Source organism: Aythya marila (assembly GCF_965140915.1).
Source record: "Aythya marila genome assembly, chromosome: 2".
Taxonomy (NCBI): domain Eukaryota; kingdom Metazoa; phylum Chordata; class Aves; order Anseriformes; family Anatidae; genus Aythya; species Aythya marila.
The window spans coordinates 52,015,153-52,039,636 of record NC_139043.1 but is presented as its reverse complement, the minus strand read 5'-3'; the positions used below and the strand labels follow the sequence as shown (position 1 = coordinate 52,039,636).

At 43.8% G+C, this 24,484-nt stretch overlaps 2 protein-coding genes across 13 annotated transcripts in view; both read right to left on the bottom strand.

The window, feature by feature from the left end:
* Nucleotides 1-143: 143 nt before the first annotated feature.
* SIRT5 (sirtuin 5) lies at nt 144-6,052 on the bottom strand. Of its 4 annotated transcripts, none has more exons than XM_082753281.1 (9): nt 5,917-6,052; nt 5,538-5,676; nt 4,465-4,598; nt 3,442-3,667; nt 2,322-2,409; nt 1,565-1,618; nt 1,032-1,155; nt 384-499; nt 144-283 (listed from the first exon to the last, which is right to left on the bottom strand). In XM_082753281.1, exons 2-9 carry the CDS (start codon nt 5,650-5,652, stop codon nt 208-210), a joined length of 933 nt encoding a protein of 310 aa, XP_082609407.1. In that variant the 5' UTR covers nt 5,653-5,676; nt 5,917-6,052; the 3' UTR covers nt 144-207. The 4 variants fall into 4 exon arrangements, with proteins under 4 accessions (XP_082609407.1, XP_082609408.1, XP_082609410.1 ...); XM_082753282.1 differs by having other exon boundaries at nt 5,900-5,993; XM_082753284.1 differs by having other exon boundaries at nt 5,624-5,676; nt 5,917-5,974.
* A 1,387-nt stretch (nt 6,053-7,439) lies between these two features.
* Nucleotides 7,440-24,484, bottom strand: part of KIF13A (kinesin family member 13A) — a 115,252-nt gene continuing 98,207 nt past the window's right edge. For 2 of the 9 annotated variants that reach the window (XM_082753272.1, XM_082753276.1), the window contains 11 exons: nt 23,440-23,564; nt 22,284-22,460; nt 20,841-20,933; nt 19,862-20,014; nt 18,854-18,931; nt 18,277-18,324; nt 17,713-17,824; nt 16,644-16,795; nt 16,006-16,110; nt 10,885-11,956; nt 7,441-9,916 (listed from right to left, as the gene is read on the bottom strand). In XM_082753272.1, coding sequence (XP_082609398.1) covers nt 9,633-9,916; nt 10,885-11,956; nt 16,006-16,110; nt 16,644-16,795; nt 17,713-17,824; nt 18,277-18,324; nt 18,854-18,931; nt 19,862-20,014; nt 20,841-20,933; nt 22,284-22,460; nt 23,440-23,564 — 2,399 coding nt within the window. In that variant the 3' untranslated portion in view covers nt 7,441-9,632. Of the gene's footprint in view, nt 9,917-10,884; nt 11,957-16,005; nt 16,111-16,643; nt 16,796-17,712; nt 17,825-18,276; nt 18,325-18,853; nt 18,932-19,861; nt 20,015-20,840; nt 20,934-22,283; nt 22,461-23,439; nt 23,565-24,484 lie in introns of those variants that run through there. The other 7 variants (XM_082753274.1, XM_082753280.1, XM_082753273.1 and 4 more) reach the window with 6 other exon arrangements.

Here is a 24,484-nt window from a genome sequence, read left to right as displayed (position 1 = left end):
GGCCGCCCCCTGACGTCTAACGGCCGCCCCTTCCCGCCCAACGGCCGCCCCCTGACGTCTAACGGCCGCCCCTTCGCGCCCAACGGCCGCCCCTCAGAGCCCTCCCCCGGCCATATCCCAGCACAGAGGGAGGCTGCGGGCAGCTGCCGCCTTTATTGTGGAGCCGCCGTCCCCCCTCGCACCCACACAGACACCCCCCGGCCCCCCTCAGGCGATGATCTCGCTGTGGTGCCGGGCCAGCGCCGGCGGCAGCGTGGTCCCGCAGGGGCCCGAGAAGTGGAACCTGCAAGGGAGAAGCTGGTGTTAAAAGGGCAGGATGCCTTCTTGGAAAAAAATAATAAAAGGAGGGGTTTTGTCTTCTTTTTTCAACAGTCCAGCCTTACCTGAACTTGTCTGTAGCGGGAGTGGCTTCCATGTTGAACTCCGCAACCGGCACTCCTCGGGCGGACACCTGAGGGGCGAACATGGCAGCGGGGTACACCACTGAGGAGGTTCCCACCTGCAGGGGCGTCAAAAAGCCATGAGCAAGCCCTAAAGCACACAAGAGCCCTACAGAAATGAGGGGAAAGATGTACAGTTAGTGCCACTGCACGTTTAGCTACCTGACGTGGTATAGGAATCAAAAATCATTTGATGTGACCCAAAGAAGCCTGTTTGCTTTTCTGGGATTCACGTTTGTTTGTTTTCTCCTCATTTACAGCTTTAATGCCCCAAATGGCAGACTACTTTCTGGAACGCAAAACAAAGCGTCCCCTCTAGCACTTGAGATTATTTGGTGAGTGGCATGCAATATTCCAAGCAAATGTTTCGGTCAGTGATGCAAAATGTATGTGGCATGTAATAAAAAAGCAGCACTACCATCTTACAACACTTTGTAATTTTTTTTAAAAAGAAAACTGATCATCAAAATAATTCTCGGGGGCTTACAGCTCCCCTGGGGAAGCACAAAGGCATCTCCTGTACCCAAGAAGTGCCACCCTTGGATTTAGCCCCCCCGCTGTAACCTCCTAGGCTATGAGACCTGCACCCACCACCAAGCAGAGGTCGCACATGTCCAGTTCCTTCTCAACCTCCGTGAGGACGTCAGGATCCAGCGTTTCACCGAACCACACAACGTGGGGACGAAGGAGGCCGTTGCAGCCATCTTCCTCGCACCTGTTTTAAAATCACAGAGGTACAGCGTGATGTTTCTGATGCGGGCATTTCAACCTGCACAGTGGCAGAACGGTTTTCATTCTCGTTTGGACACATCTGCCTTAGTTTCTTACTGCAATTCTCCTACTACACACTACCAAGCCCATGACTCCAGGTGTGTTCTGCCCTCAGTGCTCAAGAACACAAACAAGCAATCCCTTTGGCATCACGGTAACCTTCCAGCACCCACTCCTATTGTCTGGGGTCTTCCTGACGTTAGGTTTAGATTTAGACTCAGTCTCAGGGCAAAAACCCGTGTCTCTTTATCTCGCAGAATGAATTCGTGTCCTTCCAGAATGACACAAACAGTACTTTGAGATGCATCAGGCATGAAGAATCAATAGCAAAAAATAAAGTCATCAATACGTACTGAGGAAGCTGTTCAACTGGAATTGAAGCATCTTCTACATCTGGATCTAGAGCCCTGAGGTTACAAAATTGAAATATTTATTCAATCACACAAAGGGAGTGCACTTCATATATTACTAAAAACTTGGTATTCCCTAAGGCACACTCTCTAATCAAGGAATCTGCAACTTCAGTCAACTTAAACATCTCCTACCACCCTAGCCTTCCACACACAGGGCAGGCGGACTTCTGTGCAGAATTATCCCAGAGCTGCAATCGGCTTCTCAAAGTCAGACAACGGCACAACAACTATTTGTGAAGCTATCTAAGATATGGTGAAATGCAAAGGGACTAAAGGGACTAAAACTTGACGCCTATGCCTATCATCCCCTCCCTGTTTTATTTATTTATTTATTTATTTTTTTAAGTTCAACAGTGAAAGAAAAAGGATGCAGGAGCCCACAGGACTGTTCCGCAACTTAAGAAGAAACCCTGGGAACTGCTTTTCCTTCCTTTTTGTTTCACACATCTGCATTTCACGACCTGTAATCCTAAGAATCTCACTGATGCGTAGAAGCACAAGAGCTACTAGGTGCTCAAGAGATGCAGAGGAGGACAATCCTGTTATAGGCTACAGCAATGACAGCCTGATGTAAGGAATGAGCACATGATTTGAAATATGTGAAGACAAAGAGGATGGGAGCGAAGAGCTGTTGTCAAAGCGTACAGCAGCCTAACCAGAGAGCACAGGAAGCCTGCACGGCAGGTAGGTGTATTACCCTTTCCCCGCCAGTGCTGGGCATATCGGGCTCTTGTAATTCGCAGTCACGTTTCCACAGTTGGTGCAGCGAGTTTTAAATAAACTTCCTGAAACACAGAAAAAGGAAACATCAGGGATCACACAAGTGCTCTGAAGCGTGGCTGTACAAGCAAGTGGTGATGTTTATCCTCAGTGGCCTTTGTTTGGCTTGTGGGTAACCCACACACGACCAGGACCAGGTGTTGCAACCCGGCAGCCTTCCGACTGAGGCGCTGTCTGCACAGCGCACGCACACATGTTTAGTTTGCAGCCCGGGACAGCTGAGTTGCAGTTTTTGAGAGGAAAATTATTCCTTAAAATATTACCAAAGGAGTTGATTTCTGCTTACTGTTTTTTCCCTTGAAAGAGAAACATTGTCCATAAGAATAATAGCAATAACATGCTGGCTAACGCCACTTTTTTTTTTAATGCAAACTCCCCAAACCCAAATGGTATACCTGTAAATGTTTGTAGAGTTAGTAATGAGTGCTGTGGAGCTTCTTTTTGTAAAGAATAAGAATAATCAAAATGTAACTATACCCCAGGATCTATCATTGGACCCACAACTGTAAATAAACAAACTGCGTCATGCTCCTCTGCCACTTCCAGTCCCCTCCTCCTCGGGAAGGCGAAGCACAGGCAGGAAGGACGGGACAGGACAGGACAGAGGGCAAGCGGCAGGCAGCACAGAGGGCAGAGCGCCAGGGCTGGCAGCACAGCTCTTGCCCAGAGGCCTTTTATTTGTGACACCACTGCCACCACGCAGCTGAAGCCCTCGATAGACTCTTTTCCCTTTCTGAAGCAGCATCAGCCAGGTTTTACCCTCCGCATGCATTCAGGTGGATGTAAGGCAAACCCGAGCAGGTGGGAGGGGAGAACCAGTTCCCATGTGAGTCAGAACCCATTAAAAAGTCCTGTGACAAATAAATGGGGGTATGAAGAGCCCAAAACAACTTCCAAAAGAGAACAGGGTGATACCACAAATAAACTGGTAACCACTAGCATGCAGTTAAGACAAGTTTCATTTCTCCCAGCAGTCATCCCGCTCCTTCTCCCCAAAGTTTTCCTGTCTCGTGGCAGCCAGGTGAGCTGATCCTTACCATGAATTTCAAGGAGGTGCTTGGAGCCTGCCTTCCTGTGTAGCTCGTCGATGTTCTGAGTAATGACCACCACGCTCCTTCCTTGTTTGCTCAGCCGCTTTTCACACTCGGCGATGGCAATGTGCGCGGGGTTGGGGTGCTTGCTCAGCATCACCTCCCGGCGGTAATGGTAAAACTCCCACACACGGGAAGGGTTGCGTGCAAAAGCGCCCGGAGTGGCCAGTTCCTGAGAGAGATGCAACAAGTTGCTCTGATAAGGAAGATGTGAGAGAGCCCCGCGCCCCGCCAGCTCGGCTGTGCCCTGCAGAACTGGACAGGCACAGACCACTTGTACCCAGATGCAGTGACAGGAATAAAGGTCATGAGCCATGTCCCACCAGGACCACGAGCCAAGGTATCTTACCAAGAGGAGATAACTTGTGTTGGCCATCACATAGGGCCTGACACGGTACACTGGGACCTCGTTCTGTGCTGCCCCCCAAGCCCCGAGGAGGTTAGTACGGGCCAAAGGATGATGAGATGTTTCCCCACGCACCACGTGGGGCGTTCAGAACTCGTTCACACAGCAGCCATAAAACTCAGTGCTGTGCAGATGCACCTCCTGTGCTAGCAATTTCTTTTCTGCTTTAGTTTAAATGTAGCACAGGCCAAATTACAAGCCTAACATCTCTTTAATGTGCCTGTAAAATCTAAAGCCACCATTAAAAGAAAACTAGTTGGTATCTTTGGTACTGCCCTTTATTACTCTGGTAGAAGTTTCTTAAGATTTTAAATTAGGAAGGGCCCTGTGAGGCAGGAAAACACTGAGGTGTCCAAACAAGAGCAAACAGCTAAGCTGCAAGGCGGCAAGAAAACAAGGACAGTAGAAAGACCCAGAGCTGTCTGCAAAAACTTCATTTTTCCCCGAATGGCTGATAAACCAAACCATGGAAAAACACTTTTAGCTTCTTCTGACTCTTCACGCTCACATGGAAAAACTGATGGAAAAACACAGCAGTGCAGACGTGTGCCGTGAGTACGTACCTGTGCTTGCCACTTTCTCCAGAAACCTCCAGCTCCTCTGAAGGTGGGAACTCCGCTCTCGGCACTAACACCAGCTCCTGTAATTATGGCTATGTGCTTCGCTTTGGCAAAGACTTCTCGAAAATCAGCCATATCTGGACATGGGGGAGAAGGATGAACAGCTGCTCAGACACTTAAATGCTTACAAAAGAGGCCAGACAGACAGTGTTGGCAACAAGCATCCAGAAATGGCTTCTGCATGCACCTGCCAGGACTTCAATTTCCAAATACCATTTTTTTTCTGAGTTTCTGTATATTGGATTTTGACAGGCGTTTCTTGGAGGGCCTCAAAAATATGGGAGCAAACCCAGTAGGGCAACATGTATCGAACCAGGGATATACTGAGCATTGGAAAGACAGAAGCCTTAAAATGAAGCCTTCAAAATCGAGGTGACCTAATTCCCAGTTCAGGTCGGATCACCTCACTCCACCCAGGAGGATGTTCACCTCCTTGGCCACCAGGGCTCCTCAGTAGCTCCTGGTCTCCTGGGTGTCCACCAGGGCCTTTTCTGCAAAGCTGCTCTCCAGCAGGTCAGCCCCAACCTGGGGTTACTTCAAGTTAAGGCGCATCTTCAGGTTTAAAAATATATACAGTAATTATTTTTTTTTACTACTAGACTAAACAAGGCTTCTGAGGTTACCCAACACCCTGCCCCTGAGCTGCTGCCCATGCTCGAGGCCCTCCATAATTCCTGTCCAAAGAAACGAGGGCTGAGTTTTATTGCCCATTAGGGGTATGAAAAGGAAATGCAATAAAGCAGCATACATTTGCATATTTGTTATAAATATTAAACATAAACACGTCAAAGGCAAGGCGCTGACTGCAGCTACGCGAGAGGGGTGCAGCTGTACAGTCTGTAGGCACAGGAGATAAACCTTAGCAGCCCAAAACCAAACCAGCTCCACACTCCCCTGGGCATTTTGAATTAACTGCAGGCTTTGTCTACGACATGAGACTTTCTAGAGTTTTAAATCAAGCTTCTGCTTGATTGTCATCTGTTCGGGACACCGAGGCAAACAAACACGAGTCTTACTTGAGCTAGGCCGAGCCATTTCCAAGCAAAGCTGCTGTTTCTTTGCAGAAGGAGGCTTAAGAGCGCGGGACACCGGGGAGACCAACCTTCTGCTGGCTACCTGGAAGAGACTCATCGGTGTCACCTCCGGGGGCTTCACCTGCGAAGAAACAGCGGCAACACGAGCAGATCACTCAGGGAATCCTCCGTGAAGCGCAGGGCACAAGCGCTACTCGGGTTATTATTTTCTTAGGAGGCTCAGCAGCTCCGCTGCTCGTCCCTCCTGCCTGCAGGGCTACCGCAGCAGCGACCCCAAAAGCCCCCGAGGGGCTGAGCCGGGCGGCTCAGCGCTGCCTCCGGCTCCCCCTGGGGCAGCTCCGTACCACCGCAGGGCGCTCACCGTCCCCGGCTCCTCACGGTCGCTGCCTCCCTCGCTTCATCAGGCGGCAGCAGAGCCCCGGTACCCCCGGTACCCCCAGTCCCGGAGGCGCTGGGCCCGGCCCCGGCCCCGCCGTGCGGCCCCGCACGTCCCCAGCCCGCCCCGCCCCGCTCCGCCTCCAGCCCCGGGCGGGGAAGGGAAGGGAAGGGGCGGCCCTGCGCCGGCTCGGATTTGGGGTGAGGAGAGCTGGTTTTAGCTCGGTTTGCCACGGACCGAGGCACAGCGGCTGCTTGCACCCAGCCTCGCTCGCCCTTCCGCAGCAGCTTCACAGCCCGTCAGTCCCTGGCAACCCACCTGAGATTTCGGGCGGTACTATGAGGCTGTGCTCTCAGCTATATGGTCTGAATTTTGGGGTATGCCCGTGTTGGACCCGATGATCCTCGTGGGTCCCTTGCAGCTCGGGACATTCTGTGATTCTATTCCGCTGTGAGTTTTGTGCCATCAGCAGCTCGAGGGTTTCCTAAAACGCAGCCCCAGACCCGAGGAAGCCCTCCACAAGTACCGCCAGGCTGCAGAAGCGGCCAGGGAGCAGCTTCGGCCTCTGCCCGGCCTGTGCGGGACTGGAAACGCTGCTGGAGGGGAAGGGGGACACCAGTATGGGGCAGGCAGTGGGTGAGGATGGGGCAGGTTGCTCCTGCTGGATCACACCTCACCTTTCCTCCTTTCCTCCTCTGCGCTGCTCCGCGGCACTGCTCCTTAAGGTGTGACAGCGTTTCGTACTCTGCCTTTGGCTGCAGATACAAAAGGAGCCTTTTGTGGGGGAGTTTTGGGGACATTAGAAGCAGCGGCTGAAGGCCCTGCTTGTGCTCGCTGGAGGGAGCCAGCTGTTTCAGTTCCCTGAGAGCTCTGGCTGAATCTGCATAAAGGGCTGTAAGCTTGGGAAAAAGCTCATCAATTCAGAAAACAAGATAGAAAGCCACCGATCTAATTTAGCGTTGCAACTATCCTGCTGATTAAAATCACACACTTTTATTTGGAGTAGCCAAACCACTGGGCTGACAGGTTCGTGCTGGCAGCTCAGGCGAATGGCAGACTGGCACTGTCAGTTGCTATTGAGCATTTTGATGGGGTTTGGTTTGTTTTTGTTTGTTTTTCTTTTTTAACTTCAGGTCTTAGAATGGATCGCATGTCCTGCTTATTAGGCAGCGTGCTTTAGATGCTGGTTAAGATAGTATTTAGAAACAATGAAAAGCAATTTGCAGTTGGACGCTCCCCGTGGCATTCTTCCACTGGTTACAAAGTTCAGGGCAGCAAGCTGCTCCCCTGACCCCAGGAACGGAAAACCTGCTTCTGTTTAGCAGCCCAGTCCGAGAAGCACATCAACCAGAAGGCCTGCCTGCATTTTCACATTATGTCCCAGCACTCATTAGGCGCTTTTCTTCTAACTTTAAATTAACCTCGGGCAGGACGTGTTAATGTGCCAACTTTGCAAAAAGTAAACGTCATGATAGCACAGGTTATGCCAAAGGCTTACAGCTTGCAAACAGGTTGGCTTCTTTATGTTTCTCTGGCATTTGTAGACTGTATGCTCCAGGAAGTACAATTATTTCAGTGCTCCTTAAGCACTCATGTATTCTGTATTCTTAAAGGCTGAGAACAATGCACAGCCTTGCTCAGCTGATGCTAACCTGGTATAAATTCTGCATCTTTGCCATACCAGAATGGCTACGTTAACTTTCAAAATTGTTTGTAGTGGCCTAGGACAAATATTTATACAAATGTGCATATACATACACACTTTTTTTTTTAAAAAAAAAGCTTTATAAAAAGGTTAAGTGGCATCTAAAATTAACTTCAAGATACTTGGCAGTGTTCTAGGATCATCTGTGCCTGATAAAATACTCCTGCCTAAAGAAGTTTTTGCTGTTCTGGTAATTTCCTCCAGCAAGAGTCGTCGTTTACGCAGCAAGAGCAGCTGGACACCACAAGTTCTGTAAAGGTCTTCATTCCGCCAAAATGGATTAACACAAGCGTGTGAGAATCCCGTCTCAGAGCTGCCAGAAGTTATGTCAAGGGCAAGCACACTGAATTTTGCCCGCCCCCCCGGCACACCGCCCTCCCAGCTGCCAACCACGTTCTGCTCAGACGAGGGCCGTACACTCTGAGTAAGGAGCCTGCCTTCCAGGAACCTGTCCAGTCTCCCCTTGGCCCACACCTGCTTTTAGTGCCCGTGCTGTTCCCCGGCAGGAGTTACGCAGCTCTGCTTCCCCTTGGAGCGAAGGGAAGGGAAAGCAGCAGGTGAGGAACGTGTATCCACGTGGGCTCTTCCCATCCTGTGCTGCAGGAAGCAGTTAAAACAGGTTAACGCCACCCCGTGTTCCACTCCAGTCGCAGTCCTTCACCACTGGTACAAAGTATTCTGCATCTGAGCACCAGCCGCTGGTATCAGCTTGGGTTTCATGGTGTCATGAAACCGAATTGCATCAAATACAAGTCAAACATTTTTTTTAAAATCCCAAGTAAACAGTCTGTATTCTAACACACAATACGTCTGTACCAATTAAATACAGTATGGCAGTATATAAATTACAGTTCTTTACAGTAAATAGTAAAACACTAGAGTCCGCTTACTGTACACAACAATCAAAGAAAGAACAGCAGCTTTTCAGTAAGGTCCCAGGTATCGCAATCACTCACTTGCTAAGAACAAAGAGAACAGATACAGCAGGCCATTCACTTCACCCATTTTTTACCAGGTCACTTTACAAACATCCAGAACACTTGTACAGGCATCTACAGTATCTACACGTGGAACAACATTCTTAGGAATTCATGAGCACCAGACACAAATCCCTCCATCATTCCCATTATTAAAATAAACTTTACAGATTAAAATTACTTTAGCAGTTTCTATTTCATCTTGATAATAACCAGCAAGTAACAAGTGCAAAGTTTGCAGTCACGATCCATCTACTGCTTCTTTGTTTCCCTGTTTCCCCCACAAACCCCTAAAAAACAAAAACAAAACCCCAAATGTTGTCCTCTCACGCCCTTGCAGTAATACTGTTTCTGCAGTCGAACTGCCCGGCTGGCTTATGTTAACACATGAAACACCAGACTCTGAGCTTCAGGCATCGTTAGTCACTTCACTACAATGCCAAGTCAGCACAGTGGCAGGCCTCTAGGAAGACAAAAAAAATGATGAAGCAGTTGGATATTTCAGTGTGCTTAAACACAGAACATAAGGCTGCACGGTGCCCAGTGACTAAAAGAAACATGGCACCACGTTATCCGTTAAAACATTTACATAGAAAGATATAAACAGCAAATGTGTCAATCTAAAACAAGTTCTTTGGTAATGAAGAACAGCAAACTGTAAGTTTTTTTTTTTCCGAATACGGATTTACATCCTGTTTTTCCACAATAAAATATTTTTTTTTGTTGTTTAAAATATATCTCCCAAGTTGTTGCGTAACAAATAGTCCAGTACCTCAATTATCTACAGGTCAGCTTTAACTGTATTTTAGTGTGCAGCCGTATCTGCCCACTGGCAGATGAACTATAGATACACATTCATATATATAATATATATATTATTTATAAAAAATTAGAGAATTAAGTCAAGGACTCTGGAGAATACACATTCTGTATGGACAGATTAAAATGTACAATAGCTTCAAAAATCCATAAAGTTTTCTACACAGTGACGCGTGTAGTAAGTGCAAAAATACTGCCGTTTAGTTAATCCATGATTTCCTGTTTTCCTGTTTCCTAGAAAAAGCAGAAGCCGCCGCGTCTCCTGAATGACAGAGGACTTCGCCTGTTTTAGACATGGAAGATGAGCCTTGAAGCACAGAACTTCTCCGTTTCTCTACAGTGGAGGATGCCTGAGACCGCGAAGTGCTACTCCATTTCCTGGTGGAAGCTGGTGCTTTACTGAGGCGTCCGGGACGAACAAACACGCCGTGTCGTGGCTTGCAGTGGAAGTACTCTTTACCTTTTACAGTTCCGTCGTGCTTCCCTTCGATGAAAATAAATGCACAAAATTAATCATCGGAATTTATCGGAAAATATAACTGTAGCATTGAAGAGGGCATGTTTTTGGCTGTCTGTGAAACAGCCAAGTATTTTAGCTGTGAGTGCTAAAACCACACAGATAACAAGCACTAGTGTGAGCAAAACCTGGAAAGGAGGGCTTGAACTGTGACCAAAGAGGTGACTTTACCTAAAATATTACTTTAACTAACAGTTTAAAAAGTCAAACATTTGTTCATTTCAAAAAATAAATGATGCTCAAAGCCAATTACTTGTAAGCTTAAAACTTATCTGTCAGAGAAACTTCTAGTATAAGTGCTAAAAGCCATTAAGCTGCTAAAAATACTGTCTGAGGATCTGAAGGCATTTTCTGTTGGAATCTCTTAACACTTACAGAACACTGATTTTCTTCCAGACCCCATCAAGTTAAAGTTAAAGTTAAAGTTAAAGCTAAAGCTAAAGCTAAAGCTAAAGCTAAAGCTAAAGCTAAAGTTAAAGCTAAAGTTAAAGCTAAAGGCAACTTGTACTCTATAATCAAGTTTTTGCCCGCGGGGGAAAAAATAAAAAACAAAACACAGCGAACTTCTGAAAGCTACAATCAGCAAACCCATTTGAAAGGTGGTGCCCATTGTTAGCACTGCCCATCAACACGCACACTGATAGAAAAATATCTGCCAATCTTAGGCGTTGCTTGTTTTTCTGATCTATAAAAGCAGACAGGTGTGATTGGAACTACTACAACACGCAAAGCGTTATTTTGCATCTAGCAAGAAGAACAAGGCTGTAAGAGATCTGAAAATCAATCCTTATCAAAACATCCTTGTAAACAGAAAGCCCAGAATGCTGCGTGCCAGACGCCAAGCTGTTACGAAATTTGACAGCACGTGGTTGCAATGCAACCTTAAAATAGATCATGCTAACTGCACAGATAACCAAGAGCACATTTAGGCTTACCCAGCTGAACATTTAGCTCAACTCCAACCCAGATTCCAGCTGAGAAATCCACCGTTCCCACGTATCTCACCGTGCCCATCTTGTTACTTCCGACGCAGACCTGTTCACCCACGGCCACCCAGCTGGGCAAGACATGGGTGTGATCTGCAGAAGCAGCCTCCTCGCAGTCGGAGCCATCCAAGTGGTCCTTCCCGCTGAAGTCATCTATGGAAGCATCAGGGTAAGTCTCGTGGTCCAAAGTCTCTTTTGCTAACACAGAGCACAGAGGCCGTTCCCCGGTGCTTGCAGAGCCCGCACACGTGCCCTGCTCCTCATCAGTTCCTTGGGACAGCTCCGAGGCACTCACTCCGTTGGAGGACGCAAGGGAACAGGACTGCGGGGCTGTCGAGTGGTCAAAGTCCTTTCCGTCTTCAACGCCCATAAACTCTGTAAATGAATGATCTTCAACAATGTCCATCGTGTGCTCAACCGTTGCTTCACGCGCTGAAAATTCAATCGTACGACAGGCATTTTTGCTGTCAGAGGAGCTTAGAGCTGAAAACGATCCAGCTCTGGGTAAATGCTGAGAGTCTTTGTCAGTGGCATTGAGGGACAGTGGGACTTGTTCTGTTAAGGCACTGTTTTCTTTCAGTGGCAATGTAGGTAACTTTTCTCTCGCTAACTCCTTTTCTGACTCTCGAAACTCCTTGTTCAAAGAAGATCTTAAATCATGTGCAAGGGGTGGTCCTGAAGAGTCATTAGAGTCCAGCTCCTTGACGTGACTGGCTAGCTGGTCTGTGCTATCACTACAGGGAACAAGCATGTCAGACAGGGTAGCGTTAGAGGCACTGTGGGAAAAGTAGCCACTAGTGATACTGCTAGTGGTGGGGCTGCGGGATACCTCTTTCTCAAGAACACGTGAACTCATGAAGTCTGATTTAGAAGAAAACCACTCCCTGTTTTCCAGGCTAGCATTGTAAACACTGAAGTCAGCAAACTCCTCTGGTACATAAGGTCGGAAATTTTTAAAGTTTTGTGGACTTATCAGCTTCTTATTAATGGCCTCCAGCTCACTGTCTTCCTCCTCAGAGTCCTGCAAAAGAAGAGAGTTGAGTGGGATTAGCATTGTACGACAGTAATCTTTTTCAAGAAAATCAACCTCACTTGATTTTTCCCTTCTGAGCATGGAGAAATATACATGTTTAGTACTCCTCAGCTGAAGAATGGAAGACCCCTCTGAAAAGAACTGTTCTTAAAATTCCTTAACTTAGGCAAATATTTAAAACATTTTACAGATGAGGAAAGCAAGTCGGAGATTCATAAAGCAACTTGTCTTGACATACAGGAAAAGAATCCACGTTACAATAGTCTTTCACTAAAACCTGAAGGCTTTATGGTACTTTATTTTGCAGTCTGAGAACTCAGAAAAAAATCAATTTCTGTAAGACAAAACATACCAAGGTATTTACACACTGCTTGCCTCTGTTGAATCTAAGCTCTGAACATTGCAGACAGTCTGTATGACATCTCTCTTCTGTTCAAATACTGGTATAACAAAGCTTCACATGCATGGATGGCAAACGGGTTTGTTCAGATTGCTTGTATCAGAGAAATCCCAGGCTGGAAGGCAGCTGGAGATCATTTAGCCCAACTGCCCTGCTCCAGCTGGGCCACCTGGAGCAGATTGTGCAGTACAGCGTTCAGTCGGGTGGGTTTCAAGCATCTCCACGGACGGAGACCCCACATCCTCTCTGCGCAACCCTTTTCAGTGTTTGACCACCCTCTCAGTGAAAAAAGTGTTTCCTTGTGTTCTGATGGAAGCTCGCGTTCCAGTTTGTGCCCACTGCCTGCCACCTGCCACGCTACTGAGAAGAACCTGCCCCAACTTCACTCCCTCCCACCAGCTGTTTTTTATGCATTAAGATTCCTCGCGAGCCTTCTCTCCTCCAGCTTGCTCAGCCTCTCGTGTCAGATGCTCCAAACCGTCAGTGATCTCTGTAGCCCTGCTTCAGCAAGTCCTTCTCCTCCTTGTACTGCAGAGCCCAGAACTGGACAGGGTATTTCAGACACAGCCTCACCAGTTCTGAATAGAGAAGCAAGAACCACCTCTCTCAGCCCACTGGCGATGTCTGGTACGCTGTCAGTGCTCTCTGCCCAACACTTTCTCGTCCTTCATGTTTTTGGAAATGCTTTCCAGAAGAATTTTCTCGTGTGTTTTTGAAGTGATCACTACTCACTACTTATCCTTATCTGTAACAGGTCCTTATCTGTAACAAGGTCTTTCCCCAATATGTGGGGAAAAAAGAAGGAAACCTTCTTGTACTGCTTAGGCTACTGGAAGAACCAAAGAATAAAACCCATGAAGAACTGGTAAAGAAACTGTGACACCTCCCTGTGAAGTAACAGAAAGCTATAATGAAAAACAGATTTAAGAACTGGCAACAGTAAGAATATCCCAGCAAGAACTAAGGACAGAAGATGATACGTCAGGATTCAGCAATAACAGAAGCAAAGTAAACAAGAACTCCAACACAAAGCAGCTTTCGTGCACCTGCTTAGTTACAAACACACTTCTTTTCTTCGTGAAAAAGTACCTGAGTTTTCAAATTCTGAATTACAAGTAACCTTGAAGATGCTTGTCCCTGTTTTACTCATTTAAAATTAATAATATTTATTTGGTGGTTACACTACTGGTGCTTCAATTTTCACAGCATTAAGTTCATTGCCCACTAGGAGGATTTGCTAGGTAAGAAAACCCTGAGAAAAGTTAATTACAGCCATTAGTGAAATACACTGAGTATGACAACATTTGCTCTGACCTTAACGTATGTCACTGTACTCACTTTTTACAGAGGACATGCTCTTGTGTCAGGCTGCTTTAAAACAGCTGCAGTATTTAACAGATGTGGAAGGGCTACCTGAAATTTCAGGCTGAATGCTCTATTTAAGGCCAATTAAAGAAAAACATTTTCTCTTAACCACCTCAGCCCTCCCCCTCTGCCATCAACAGATGTGTTTTGACTACTCAATAAAAAGTTAAGACCCTGGAGAAACACAAGGAAAGGGCCAAATATCACTCTTATGTCTACTTAGATGCAAAATATTAATCCAGTTAAAATTATTAGCTTTCTGTTTGTTTAGTCATTTTGTTATTTCTAATGCATTTTTACATGCAGTATAAAGTAAAAGATGCAAGTGAGTATCACACCTGAAGCTACACCAGTCACCCAGCTATTAATTAGGAATTAGCACTGTACCATAGAGCAACCATTTAGAGTACTGATTAATAATGTGGAAACTTCACTTTCAATCAGAGAGGAACAGACTGCTCAATTTTCATGCGGAGACACGATTTCTACCCAAGGGTTATCTCTGAACTCATTCTGAGAGCACTGTTCATCTAAATGTGTGAGATAGATTGTCCTGCCTGGTCAACACAGGCTTGTTCCAGCTCTGTAAAATGCAGAGTCGCCTGGGAAGCCTACACCTTACAAAGGCTTCCTTCCTAAGAGATAAACAAACCAAGAAGAAGCCACAATGTGATAAAACCAAAGCCATAAGCTGGGGTAGCTGTTGCAACCTCCTCCCCACTCATGGCTGCCAGCTCTTGCCTGCCTCCCTTCTTCCCACTCCGGTAGTCAGACAGGGGAGAGGACCCAGCTGAACTCTAACTATCCCTGCACAGCATTTTTCAGCTGGATGGATCAGTTCTCGTGATCTGACTGACTAGGCGACTGAAGGAAAGTCTGTGTTGAGGGAGGGGAGAAGTCAGTGCAATGGCATTAGCAAGCAGCTGAGAATCGAAAGAATGGCTCTTCTCAGGGCCCGGCTGGCTGCAGTGGACCTGAAGTGTTCAGTGAATCGACTTCAGTGGAATTGGAAAAGCCTGGTGCAGGACGTTGCCCCGTTCCAGCTCTGAAAGCTTCTGCTTGTCTTTGGAAAACAGCACAGGCACAGACTGGGGTGAAGTCAAAGCATGCCTGGGCTGGGACCCTGCTTTCACTCAAGGGATCAGAACTGCTCGGAAGCTGCTGTGGAAAATTTGGTAGCAAATTAGTTTTTATGGGATGTTTTCTGTTTTTCAGCCCAGTGGAAGATTTTGTCTCCCAAGTACTTCCCTGCCACTTGGGGCTGTGACTCAGCTGACACACTGACTCACGCTGCCTTATAGAAAAGTAACACGATGGAAAAGAAAACAGCTGCCACCTGGAAACAGCCAAACTTCCAGTGCATACACCGGAACTCTCAGCAGACTTTGGTGTAACAACCCTAGAAATGGCATTAGAAATAACCAGAATAAATTCTTCTAATGGCCTGGCTATGTGGTAGGAATGCAAATAACACTGAGTAGGAAGAATCCCACACTTTGTAGTAAGATGTCCATAATACTTAAGGGAAATAATGTCGAGGTTCTGAATATTAAATCCAAAGCTCTGATTAAAGCAAGTATTCACAGCCATGTCCCACAGCCCGAAAACCAAGTCCTTCATACAGCAGGAATGATGATACAACGTTTGCTGAAGCAGCAGTGAGAAAAGGATTTGGCAGGGAAATAGAAAAATGAAAACCCTCCACCTAAATCCAGCGCCTGAATTATGATGCAGACAGACTGCAGGTTAATTAAGAGCGGCAATCTCATTTTAGTGACACTGCTCCCACGTCAGGCAATTAGAAGCTTTTATAGTGTACCCACACCTAAATGCACGGTTACTTACACCAAATGGGACCATTCCATTTACTCTGGGGTATAGTCACAAAATCTGGGTAACACACAAGGTATATTAGAGTGGCAACGACATGATTCACTGAACCACACTTTACTTCACCATTTGTGCACTGTAAAGATGAAAGCCTCCCCTCTCCCGCCCTCCCCACAAGACAAAACACACACGAATAGTTTTTTTAAAAAAACAACAAACAAACAACAAAAAAAACCTACAATCGAGTTATTTCCAATTAAAGACTGCATTCACAAATCAGGCAAGCGACCACTCATTATAACCATGAGTTCTGATCACAGGTGATTATGTGCACATTAACCCTGATTTTCCTGCTGCGGTAGCCTTAAGTGCTTTAAGCCCACCACCAAACGGCCCCAAGCCCGCCACCAGGCCTCAGAACAGAAGCTGGTAGAAAACTTACAATCTTTTCCTCATGTATGCTATTGCTTTCTACAGGCATGCTGCTGGCATTGCTTCCTGACGGCACAACACAGCCAGCGCAATGCACCTGAGATGAAGGCATACTCTGCAAAGGTTAAGACACACGACACATCACACAAGCCACAACGCTAAATGCATGCAGGGCAGCAACGTGTTAAGAAGTGATGCAAGTGGAACACCCATGATAGCCATATATTACACCGAAATCCAAGTTAACAGGTAGAAAAAATCATGCGCTTCTCTCAGCAGTGTTTTAGGCTGAAGATTAAAAGTCAGGCTTTTAACCACCAGAGAACACTGTTCCACAAAATTACTTTTTATCTGTGAAAAAATACACCAACATCTTGCCGAAGGAAAAATAAAAAAGCAGGTTGCTGTTACTTTAAAATAGAAGTACCCTAATAAAGGAGAATACTTACCAAGAAATGAAAAAAAAAAACACAATGCTTGAGGTAAAAAATAAGCAACCAAAACCCCACTACATCTAAAGCCCATCCTGATTAATTTTAAACAGGGAATCACAACATTCTACTGCAACAGATACACATGGCAAACAATTAGCCAAGTATGCAAAATGAATTGATCTTCACTTAGAGCAAGGTAGTTTTCAAAGATTACCTCTTGACTAAGCAGAGGTCGGCTTTCCAGTGGGGTCTTCTTTTTATGTTCCTCTTTCACTGGCATTAAGGGTTTGAAAAACTTTGGTGGCTGAGGAGAAAACGCTTTAAAAGGGCTGGCCATTAAAGCATGGGAATTCTCTGACACAGCACCTAGGAGAAAAGCAGAAGTATTGCATTTCAGTTTTTCATATCTTGACTGCAAGAGTGTAACACAAAATAATGGAAGGCTAAGCCATGCATTTGGCAATTCAATGGCTACACAAAGAATGGCAATATTTCAGTATTCAGCCACTGCTCCAAGCATGAGATAGCGCTGAGCTCTAGAAAGGGAGATTCTGTTCCTCTGAGGAACCTAGGAATAGAAGGAAAGCAGAGAACAGCATTATCTACCCCTCCTACTCTGAGGCTCCAGTTTTTCCCTTTTCATCTCAGTCATAAGAAGTGGGAATCATCCCTGACACAGAAACTAATTCTGCACTGGAACCATGCCAGTAATCCTCACAACTGGGATGATCAAAAACGAAATTATAGCAAGGAAGCAACGAATGAACTTTCTGACCCTGCTTTGCTGCTACCTACCTACAGTGTCTCTACCTACATCAGCTGCTCAAGAAGAACAGGCTACAAGTTGACCTAACGAAAATAAGGCATCTGTGACAGCTGACATGGAAGAGTAAATATCCAAAATCATGCAAAAAAATGAAAAAGAGCCCTTCCTGCTTTGACAGAAGCCTCTCTTCATTTTCAAATTCATAGACTAATAGCAGCTCCTCCTTTATTCTCCTCCTTCTGTTTTGATCCACATCTGGCTTGTCTGTCTTCCTTTATTATTTTTTTTTTTTTGGACACCCCCAATTTCCTATCCTTTCCTGAATGTCCTCATGCATTTTTCCCTTTCTCCCCTATTTCTAGATTATGATTAGCTGCTAAAGCAGGAAGCTGAAGAAAGCATTTAATAGAAGTGAACTGATAAATTAACAGCACAGATATTTAATTTTTACTTTAGTGCAGTAATGAAAAAGAATCACAAACATAGTTAATACGTAGTTATTATACTTCAGTCTCACCACTGCCATCTTTGCTCTTGCGAGGTGACTCTCTGGGTAAAGTACCATAGCATGATACATCTTGGTAACTGGAAGAACAGTCAGATATATCTAGGTGACTTTCAGACCAACCCTAAGAAACAAAAATACATAAATATGCATGCTGATACAGGAAAACATGGAGAAATTAAACTCAAAAGTAGTTTTTTTTTTTTTTTTTTTTTTTTAATACTTGGGAATATAAAGTTTCTGATTTCAAGACAATTTTCTGCCTCGCATAGATGAATTGTTCATAATCTGATCAACTTTCCATTGAAAATAAATTAAGTTTTGCTCCATCTTCATTTAACATTTCTTAAATTTCAATTTCTATCATTCTAATATGAAGAGCAGAGAACAACAAAAAGATAATTACATCTTATTCAAGTAAGATGTAATTAGCATTTTCTAGATATATTATGTAAACATACTTTAGGGAAACACTGTTTCCCTTTTAAAAAAAAATCTTAAATACATCTTGCTTTGAAGAGGAAAAAAATCTGAGAATGTGCACCACTTCTTTTAGTGAATTTCACATTTACATACCTTATCATCTTCATCACAGGCAGAAAGATCTAGTCGGCTACAGGATACCTACAATACAGCAACAGACAGAATGACAAAATGCATCTCTTTCGTTTACAAAATATGTCTTAAGGAGACGTGATCATTTAGTCCTGACAACTTCCATGTTCTCTCTTTTCAGATAAGATTACTTATAAGGACAGCTACATTCGTGGTGTATATGAGTAGATAAGAGGTGAATGCATAAAATGCACACAAAATGGAAATGATCCCTTATGCTACAAAAAAATTAAAGAGACTTTGATACAAAAGTAAAAAAAGTAATCTGATTCACTGCAGCCATCATTCTCAACTACTTCCAAAACTGGAAGAGTTCTGACCAAACCTCCCACCTCCCTGTCAACCTTCCTCTCTTCCAGGATGCAAAGCTGTGCAGAGGGATTCCTATTAAACATTTGACTCTCATTCACAAAAACTTTTCCACAGGTTGGCTAGTCCTAGCTCAGAATAATCATTACCGTATCACATTGTGCACGTATTACACCAGCACACAGACACCACTCAATCCGTACTGATTTAACAGAGAATGAGTCCTTACATTGTGGACATTTGGAGTGCTCATGCTTCTGCGGATGTTTCTCGCTTTGGTGGAGAGTGCCTCTTTGACTGTGACTGCCTGTGCAGAAGAAAAGATCGTATTAAAATAGTGCTGGTATCAGAGAAACAATCAAACACGACAGAATCACAGAATCTCAGGGTGGCTGAGGTTGGAAGGGACTTCTAGAGGTTATCTGGGCCAACTTCCCTGCTAAGCAGGGCCACCTAGAGCTGCGTGCCCAGCATCACGTCCAAATAACTTCTGAATATCTCCAAGGAGGGAAACTCCACAACTTTTTCCATGGCTCAGTCACCCATACAGTAAAGCATTGTTTCCTGATGTTCAGGCAGGAAACATCAGGAAACACCTCCTGTGTTTCAGTTTGAACGCAGGACTTTGCACTTGCTGAGCTTCATGAGGCTCCTGTCAGCCCACCTCTCCACCGTGTCAAGGTCCCTCTGGGTGGCAGCACAACCCTCTGGTGTATCCACAGCTCCCCCGAGTTCATGTCATCTGGAAACTTGCTGAGGGAACGCTCCATACAGATCATTAATGGAGACTGATAAACTGCACTGGGCCCAGGACTGACCCTTGTGGCACACTGCCAGTTACTGGCCTCCAGCTAGACACTGCACCACTGATCACCACCCTCTGGGCCCTGCAATTCAGCCAGCAGCTTTTTTTCAGTGTGCCTAATGACAGGAAACAGAGCTTGCATTCACAAACCTTAATTTGCAGACACAACCACCAAAATTTGTATCTGAAATTCATTCTTTGGCCTTTGCCTGATCAGCTTCCCCACTGCCAGCTACAGTTACCATTGCTGGGACTACGTATTTCAAAGAAGTAACTCACATTTACCTGTCCAATGTTTTCTCTCTTAAAAACAAACAAACAAACAAAACACCACCAAGCAACACTTAATATTTATAGAACAAAACCACCCATCATCTCTACTTGGACTGTAATAATTCAGTTCAAAAGGTGCAAGAAATGTCTTTTCCTTACCTGTCTGAGTCGTTCGAGGCTCAAAATGTTCTCCACTTGCAGCACACCACGTGTATATTTCTCAATGTAAGTTTCACCATCAGATGTGCCCTCGTTCTCGCTCCTTGCAGCCATCAGTGCTAAGGTCTCACGATCCTCAATTTCTTCTGTAGCCTAAATTGCAAGTTACACTATTTAAGTTTTTCAAATTAAAGCCTATTGTTTTTAATGTGCTGATTCACTTATTTAGAGCATCATGATCCACAAATTTTAATTTGAATCAGTAAGCCTTAACTTAATTAGCAATCCTAATTATAATCAATAACCCAGGACTTTTCAACACACACATTAAATGATGCTGAATGAAGAAGAGGCCATGCTTAGGAGAAATTTTGCACATTTCTTGTAGTCTATGTACTTCTAGGAAGAACACATATCTAACCTGAAACCTCCTGTGTTACAGATTGACTAATGACAATGTCCTAGGCAAGCAAACGCAACTTCCTTACCAAACCTTAGACAGTCTGTGTGATTTCCCTAGAGTTTAAAGTTAAAGTAATAGCACATTAAAGTGACAAAACTATTTACTTTCTTTTGTCCAGGTTACCTTTACAATCTATGTTAGAGCACATTTCCGATTTGTACAAGTTTTTGATGTAAAATATATAGTTTATATTCCTGTTGAACTGATTTTCCTAGCTATAGTGACCTGAATATCCCTCTGAGTAGCCTCTTAATTCTCCCTGAAGCAGCTAATACAATTTCAAAAATAGCTCTACTACAAGAACTCAGTTTACACAGTAAAAGAGAAAATAAAATCCCCACAGTTTTCTACTGTTTAAGGTAAAAACAACCTCACCACTGAACAGCAGGATACGTACTTTGGCAAGTTGCCTCATATCAACAAAGTAGGCCATTTACTTTGCAATCAGTGCCACCTACTACAATAGTTATTCTGTTACTTTCAGTGAATTTGCCAGAGAAACACAGTGTAATTTACCTTTGGTATATTGGATACTATTTCATAGGTCACTCCACAGGCATAATATATATTTTTCAAGGATATTCTCCTTTTCAGGCTCTGGGTAAAACTCTAGAAACGAAGTAATTCTCAATTATTGTTTTGATAATAATTATTTATGATGTTCTAAGAAAAAAGGTTGCAATACAAAGATTTATTTTACCACAAAAGCACATTCTCCAGGACAATAATTAAGTAAGCTCCTTTTCAGCATTCACAATCCTTAGAGTACTTTTTAAAGCCTTGTAGTCAGCACAAAATGCTGTCAAGTTCAAACAGTTTACTCCTGTTTTGCACTGAAGCTCTATCCTTGTGTAATAACTCATAACTGAGGAACTGTGGCTGTAAGAAGTCTGTAATGTGCAGGCACCAACACTTCTCACTTTGTCAGCCACCTGTTAAATAAGCAGAAAATTCTTTTCGCTATAGCAAAGCATAGGACTGATCTCTAGCCATAACTGGATGAGCAGCCACAGTTTTCACTATTGTAGTCACAAACCTAGTGTGCTGCATTGTTAGACTCGTTAGGCCTTACATCACTAACTGTAAACTTAACTTTCATCTAATAAGGGATTTGAGACAAATAAAACTGAGAAAGGAAAACATGCTAAATACAAAACAAAACACACACACAAAAAAGCCCAAAAAGCAAACATAATAATAATAATAATAATAATAATAATAAAAACAGAATTCAGCTGTTTAGTAAGTTGCTTAGTAATACAATGGGTGTTTTGTGTCCCACCCCTACATCTCCCTACTACTGCAACATCCAAAGCAATTCTGAGATACGCTCTTGGACCTAATTGTCTGGGAAACAAAAATGAACATGATTTTAGAGAACATCTTGCTGTCTAAACCCATGAAGCAGCAAAGGAAGGGGAACAGCAACCACTCTTGCTGCCCATGAAAACACCCTATTTGAGATCACCATGTAAAAGTGGGTAGAAAAAAATATACATTTGGGCAGTGCAGGGAAACAAGCCTAGTTTGTAATTAGCGGAGAAAATAATAAAGAAATGAAAAAGATATGTTGTGTTCACACCGAACATCTAAATGCCCCAAAGATGCCGTCAGGAACAGAGTGGGCTACAGTAACCCTATATTAGACAAGCTACTGCAAACTCCTCAAAATCAAAGAACATTTCAAGTATACAACCAAGAGGGTTAAACCACTTTCTTTGCTGTTGTTGCAAAAGTAGTGCCTGTTATGCTTTGAAACAAATCAGTTTGAAATATTGACAGGTCAAAAGGCTATGCTAGAAGTGCACAGCATCACTGCAATCTAAGCTAATCTGTTTTTCATTTGTTTTTAATAAGAATAGGAGACATGCAAAATGAAGCAGGCAGCTAAGAAAACACATTCATAAAATTAGGGATACCAAACAAAATTAGTAATAAAAGAATATGTAAACTTCTTACCTGCTTGTTATAAATATTGGCTGCAATCCTTTTCCGTAATACCAGTTCCATTGCAGCAGGATGACTGAGCTGCACAGTAGTCTTCACTATTAAGTAAATCCTCTCATTTTGTGGAGTGACCCTGTTCAGGTACACTGAATCATGGACAGAAGAATCCCAAGCAGCAGTGGCTGAAACCTATGCAGACAAATCAAATGGAGAAAGGAAAGAAAAATCAAAGTCTCAATCTAACAAATAATTTACAATGATTTAACGCGGAGTAAAACAATTCTTTTATGAAAGAAAAATAAGTACCATTGAACAAAATGGACTAAACCCACCCTTTCGTAGTATGCAATCAGAAGCAGCACAAAAGAGGTGTTAAGATATCAGGAAACACAATAGGAAGCACAATCCCCTACCCCAAAAAGAAGTTTTCACCCAGAAGGAAGCAGAGGAGAGAACAGAAGCAATACTGGAGGAAGAAAAAGGAATCCTATTGCAGCTGTACTAAAAATGTATGGAGCTCAATGGCAAGATTTCCATCTGGATTAGATTAGGTTACAATGGTCTATACAGAATAAATCTGTTCCATCCTGCAGAACATCTTTTTCCATCCCCCCGTCTCTTCCTGAACCTCAGCTTGACATTTATTGTGCAAAGGGACTCTTAAGCATTGGTCTGAGATGGCACAGAAAGTAGAAAAAATACAGTTTAAGCTCCAAAATGTACTCAGAACCGTTAATTTCCAACAATTCCCCTTTTCTTTTTTGAATTTAAAAAATTGTGTACTACGAAGAAAAAAGTTTTTTTAAAAAACATTAAGCTTTGCCTTGTCAGCATAGTAAAGGAAGCAGTTTTCTCTGAATAATTAGGAGCCTACAAGAGGAATGATGAAGGGGCAAGGAAAGAAGAAAAAAAGGAATTGTGAGTTAGGTAGCTGAATTAGACTTTTGCCAAGAGCAAAGACTTTCCACCTCTGCATTAAGGCAGGAGAGCCAACAAGTTTCTTAAACCCTCTTAAATCCTACCCAAACAGGCCAGAAACTGAAGGCAGCACTTCTAATACAGAAACATAATCATAGTGATTAAATACATACAAGGAGAAAATAAAACATAAGAAGAAAGCTTTAATATAAGCTGCAGTTGTCAAGAAGGAGGCTTGCTAACAATTCACCTCTTCATCGCTGTGTTTTATGATCGGCAGATAAAAGAAGGGGCTCCCGTGCTCCTTTGGTAGTATGGAGTTAACTCCTGATGCATGGGGACCTATAAGTTGTTCGTTGGCACTGAGGTCATCAGCTAACAAAACAAACATGCAGAGAATGAAATGGTTTTGCACCAAAGGACATTAATATATGGAGGCAAAGTTGTAATACAAAGTTGTAACAACATCCTACCCGTATTCATAACACATTTAATCGTGATTAATTGTACTACTATGCATTATTCTGAAGACGGTTGCAGCATAGAAAAGTGGGGAGGTAAAACTGGGCCAAGACTCCCTCTGAACATGTCCTCACATGACCTAAAGAGAATTCAGAACTATTTCTAGGTATTCAGGAAAGGAATTTAGCCAGCCATGAATAAATCAGTTCCTCATTTATTCACCTGCCAGCCTAAACAGCCAATCTCTTAGTTAAATCAGTTCTGATGTATCAAGATTGACAACAGTGGTTCTGGTAACTTTAGGCTTTTAATTGAACAAAAAAAGTGTTTTGCAATGATCCATAACCCTGCTTAAATATCCTACTTGGTCTTCTATCTGCTCACCTCTGCTTACAATGAAAATCAAAAACATTTCCTGTGAGCACAGAAAGAAGAGCATATATAATTTTTCAAAAGCAATTTCTAAAGTGGGTATCGATGTACTGCCTGTATAAACAAGCCTAGTAGCCCACCGAAGTGCTGGATGTGACTAGGCTTGTGGATCCTTCCCCACTTTATGTCCAAGTTTATAATTATAGACTTCCTAAACAGTCCTTAAATATAGTGCTAACTCCAGTCTCTTGCTGCATACAGTGTATCTGTGCTCCAAGAACATAAATCCATAGTCTTCCCTCATGTAAAACTAATTGTCTTCAAAGGGAGAACACTCAGATACTCTAACAAAATGCTCGTTATGCTCCTAACACACTCTTAATTAAGCCATCTGTTTAAACCTCTACAGATAAGTCAGTGGAAGAGTTGGAAGATTCTCTATCAGTGCTTTAATGACGTGT

Excerpts from the sequence above, each read along its gene's own strand:
- SIRT5 (XM_082753281.1), bottom strand. The coding sequence starts at position 5,652 with ATGAGTCTCTTCCAGGTAGCCAGCAGAAGGTTGGTCTCCCCGGTGTCC. Across the intron at positions 3,668-4,464 it reads GGAGAAAGTGGCAAGCACAG|GAACTGGCCACTCCGGGCGC; the intron begins GTACGTACTCAC and ends CATCTCTCTCAG. Across the intron at positions 500-1,031 it reads TGTGCGACCTCTGCTTGGTG|GTGGGAACCTCCTCAGTGGT; the intron begins GTGGGTGCAGGT and ends ACGCCCCTGCAG.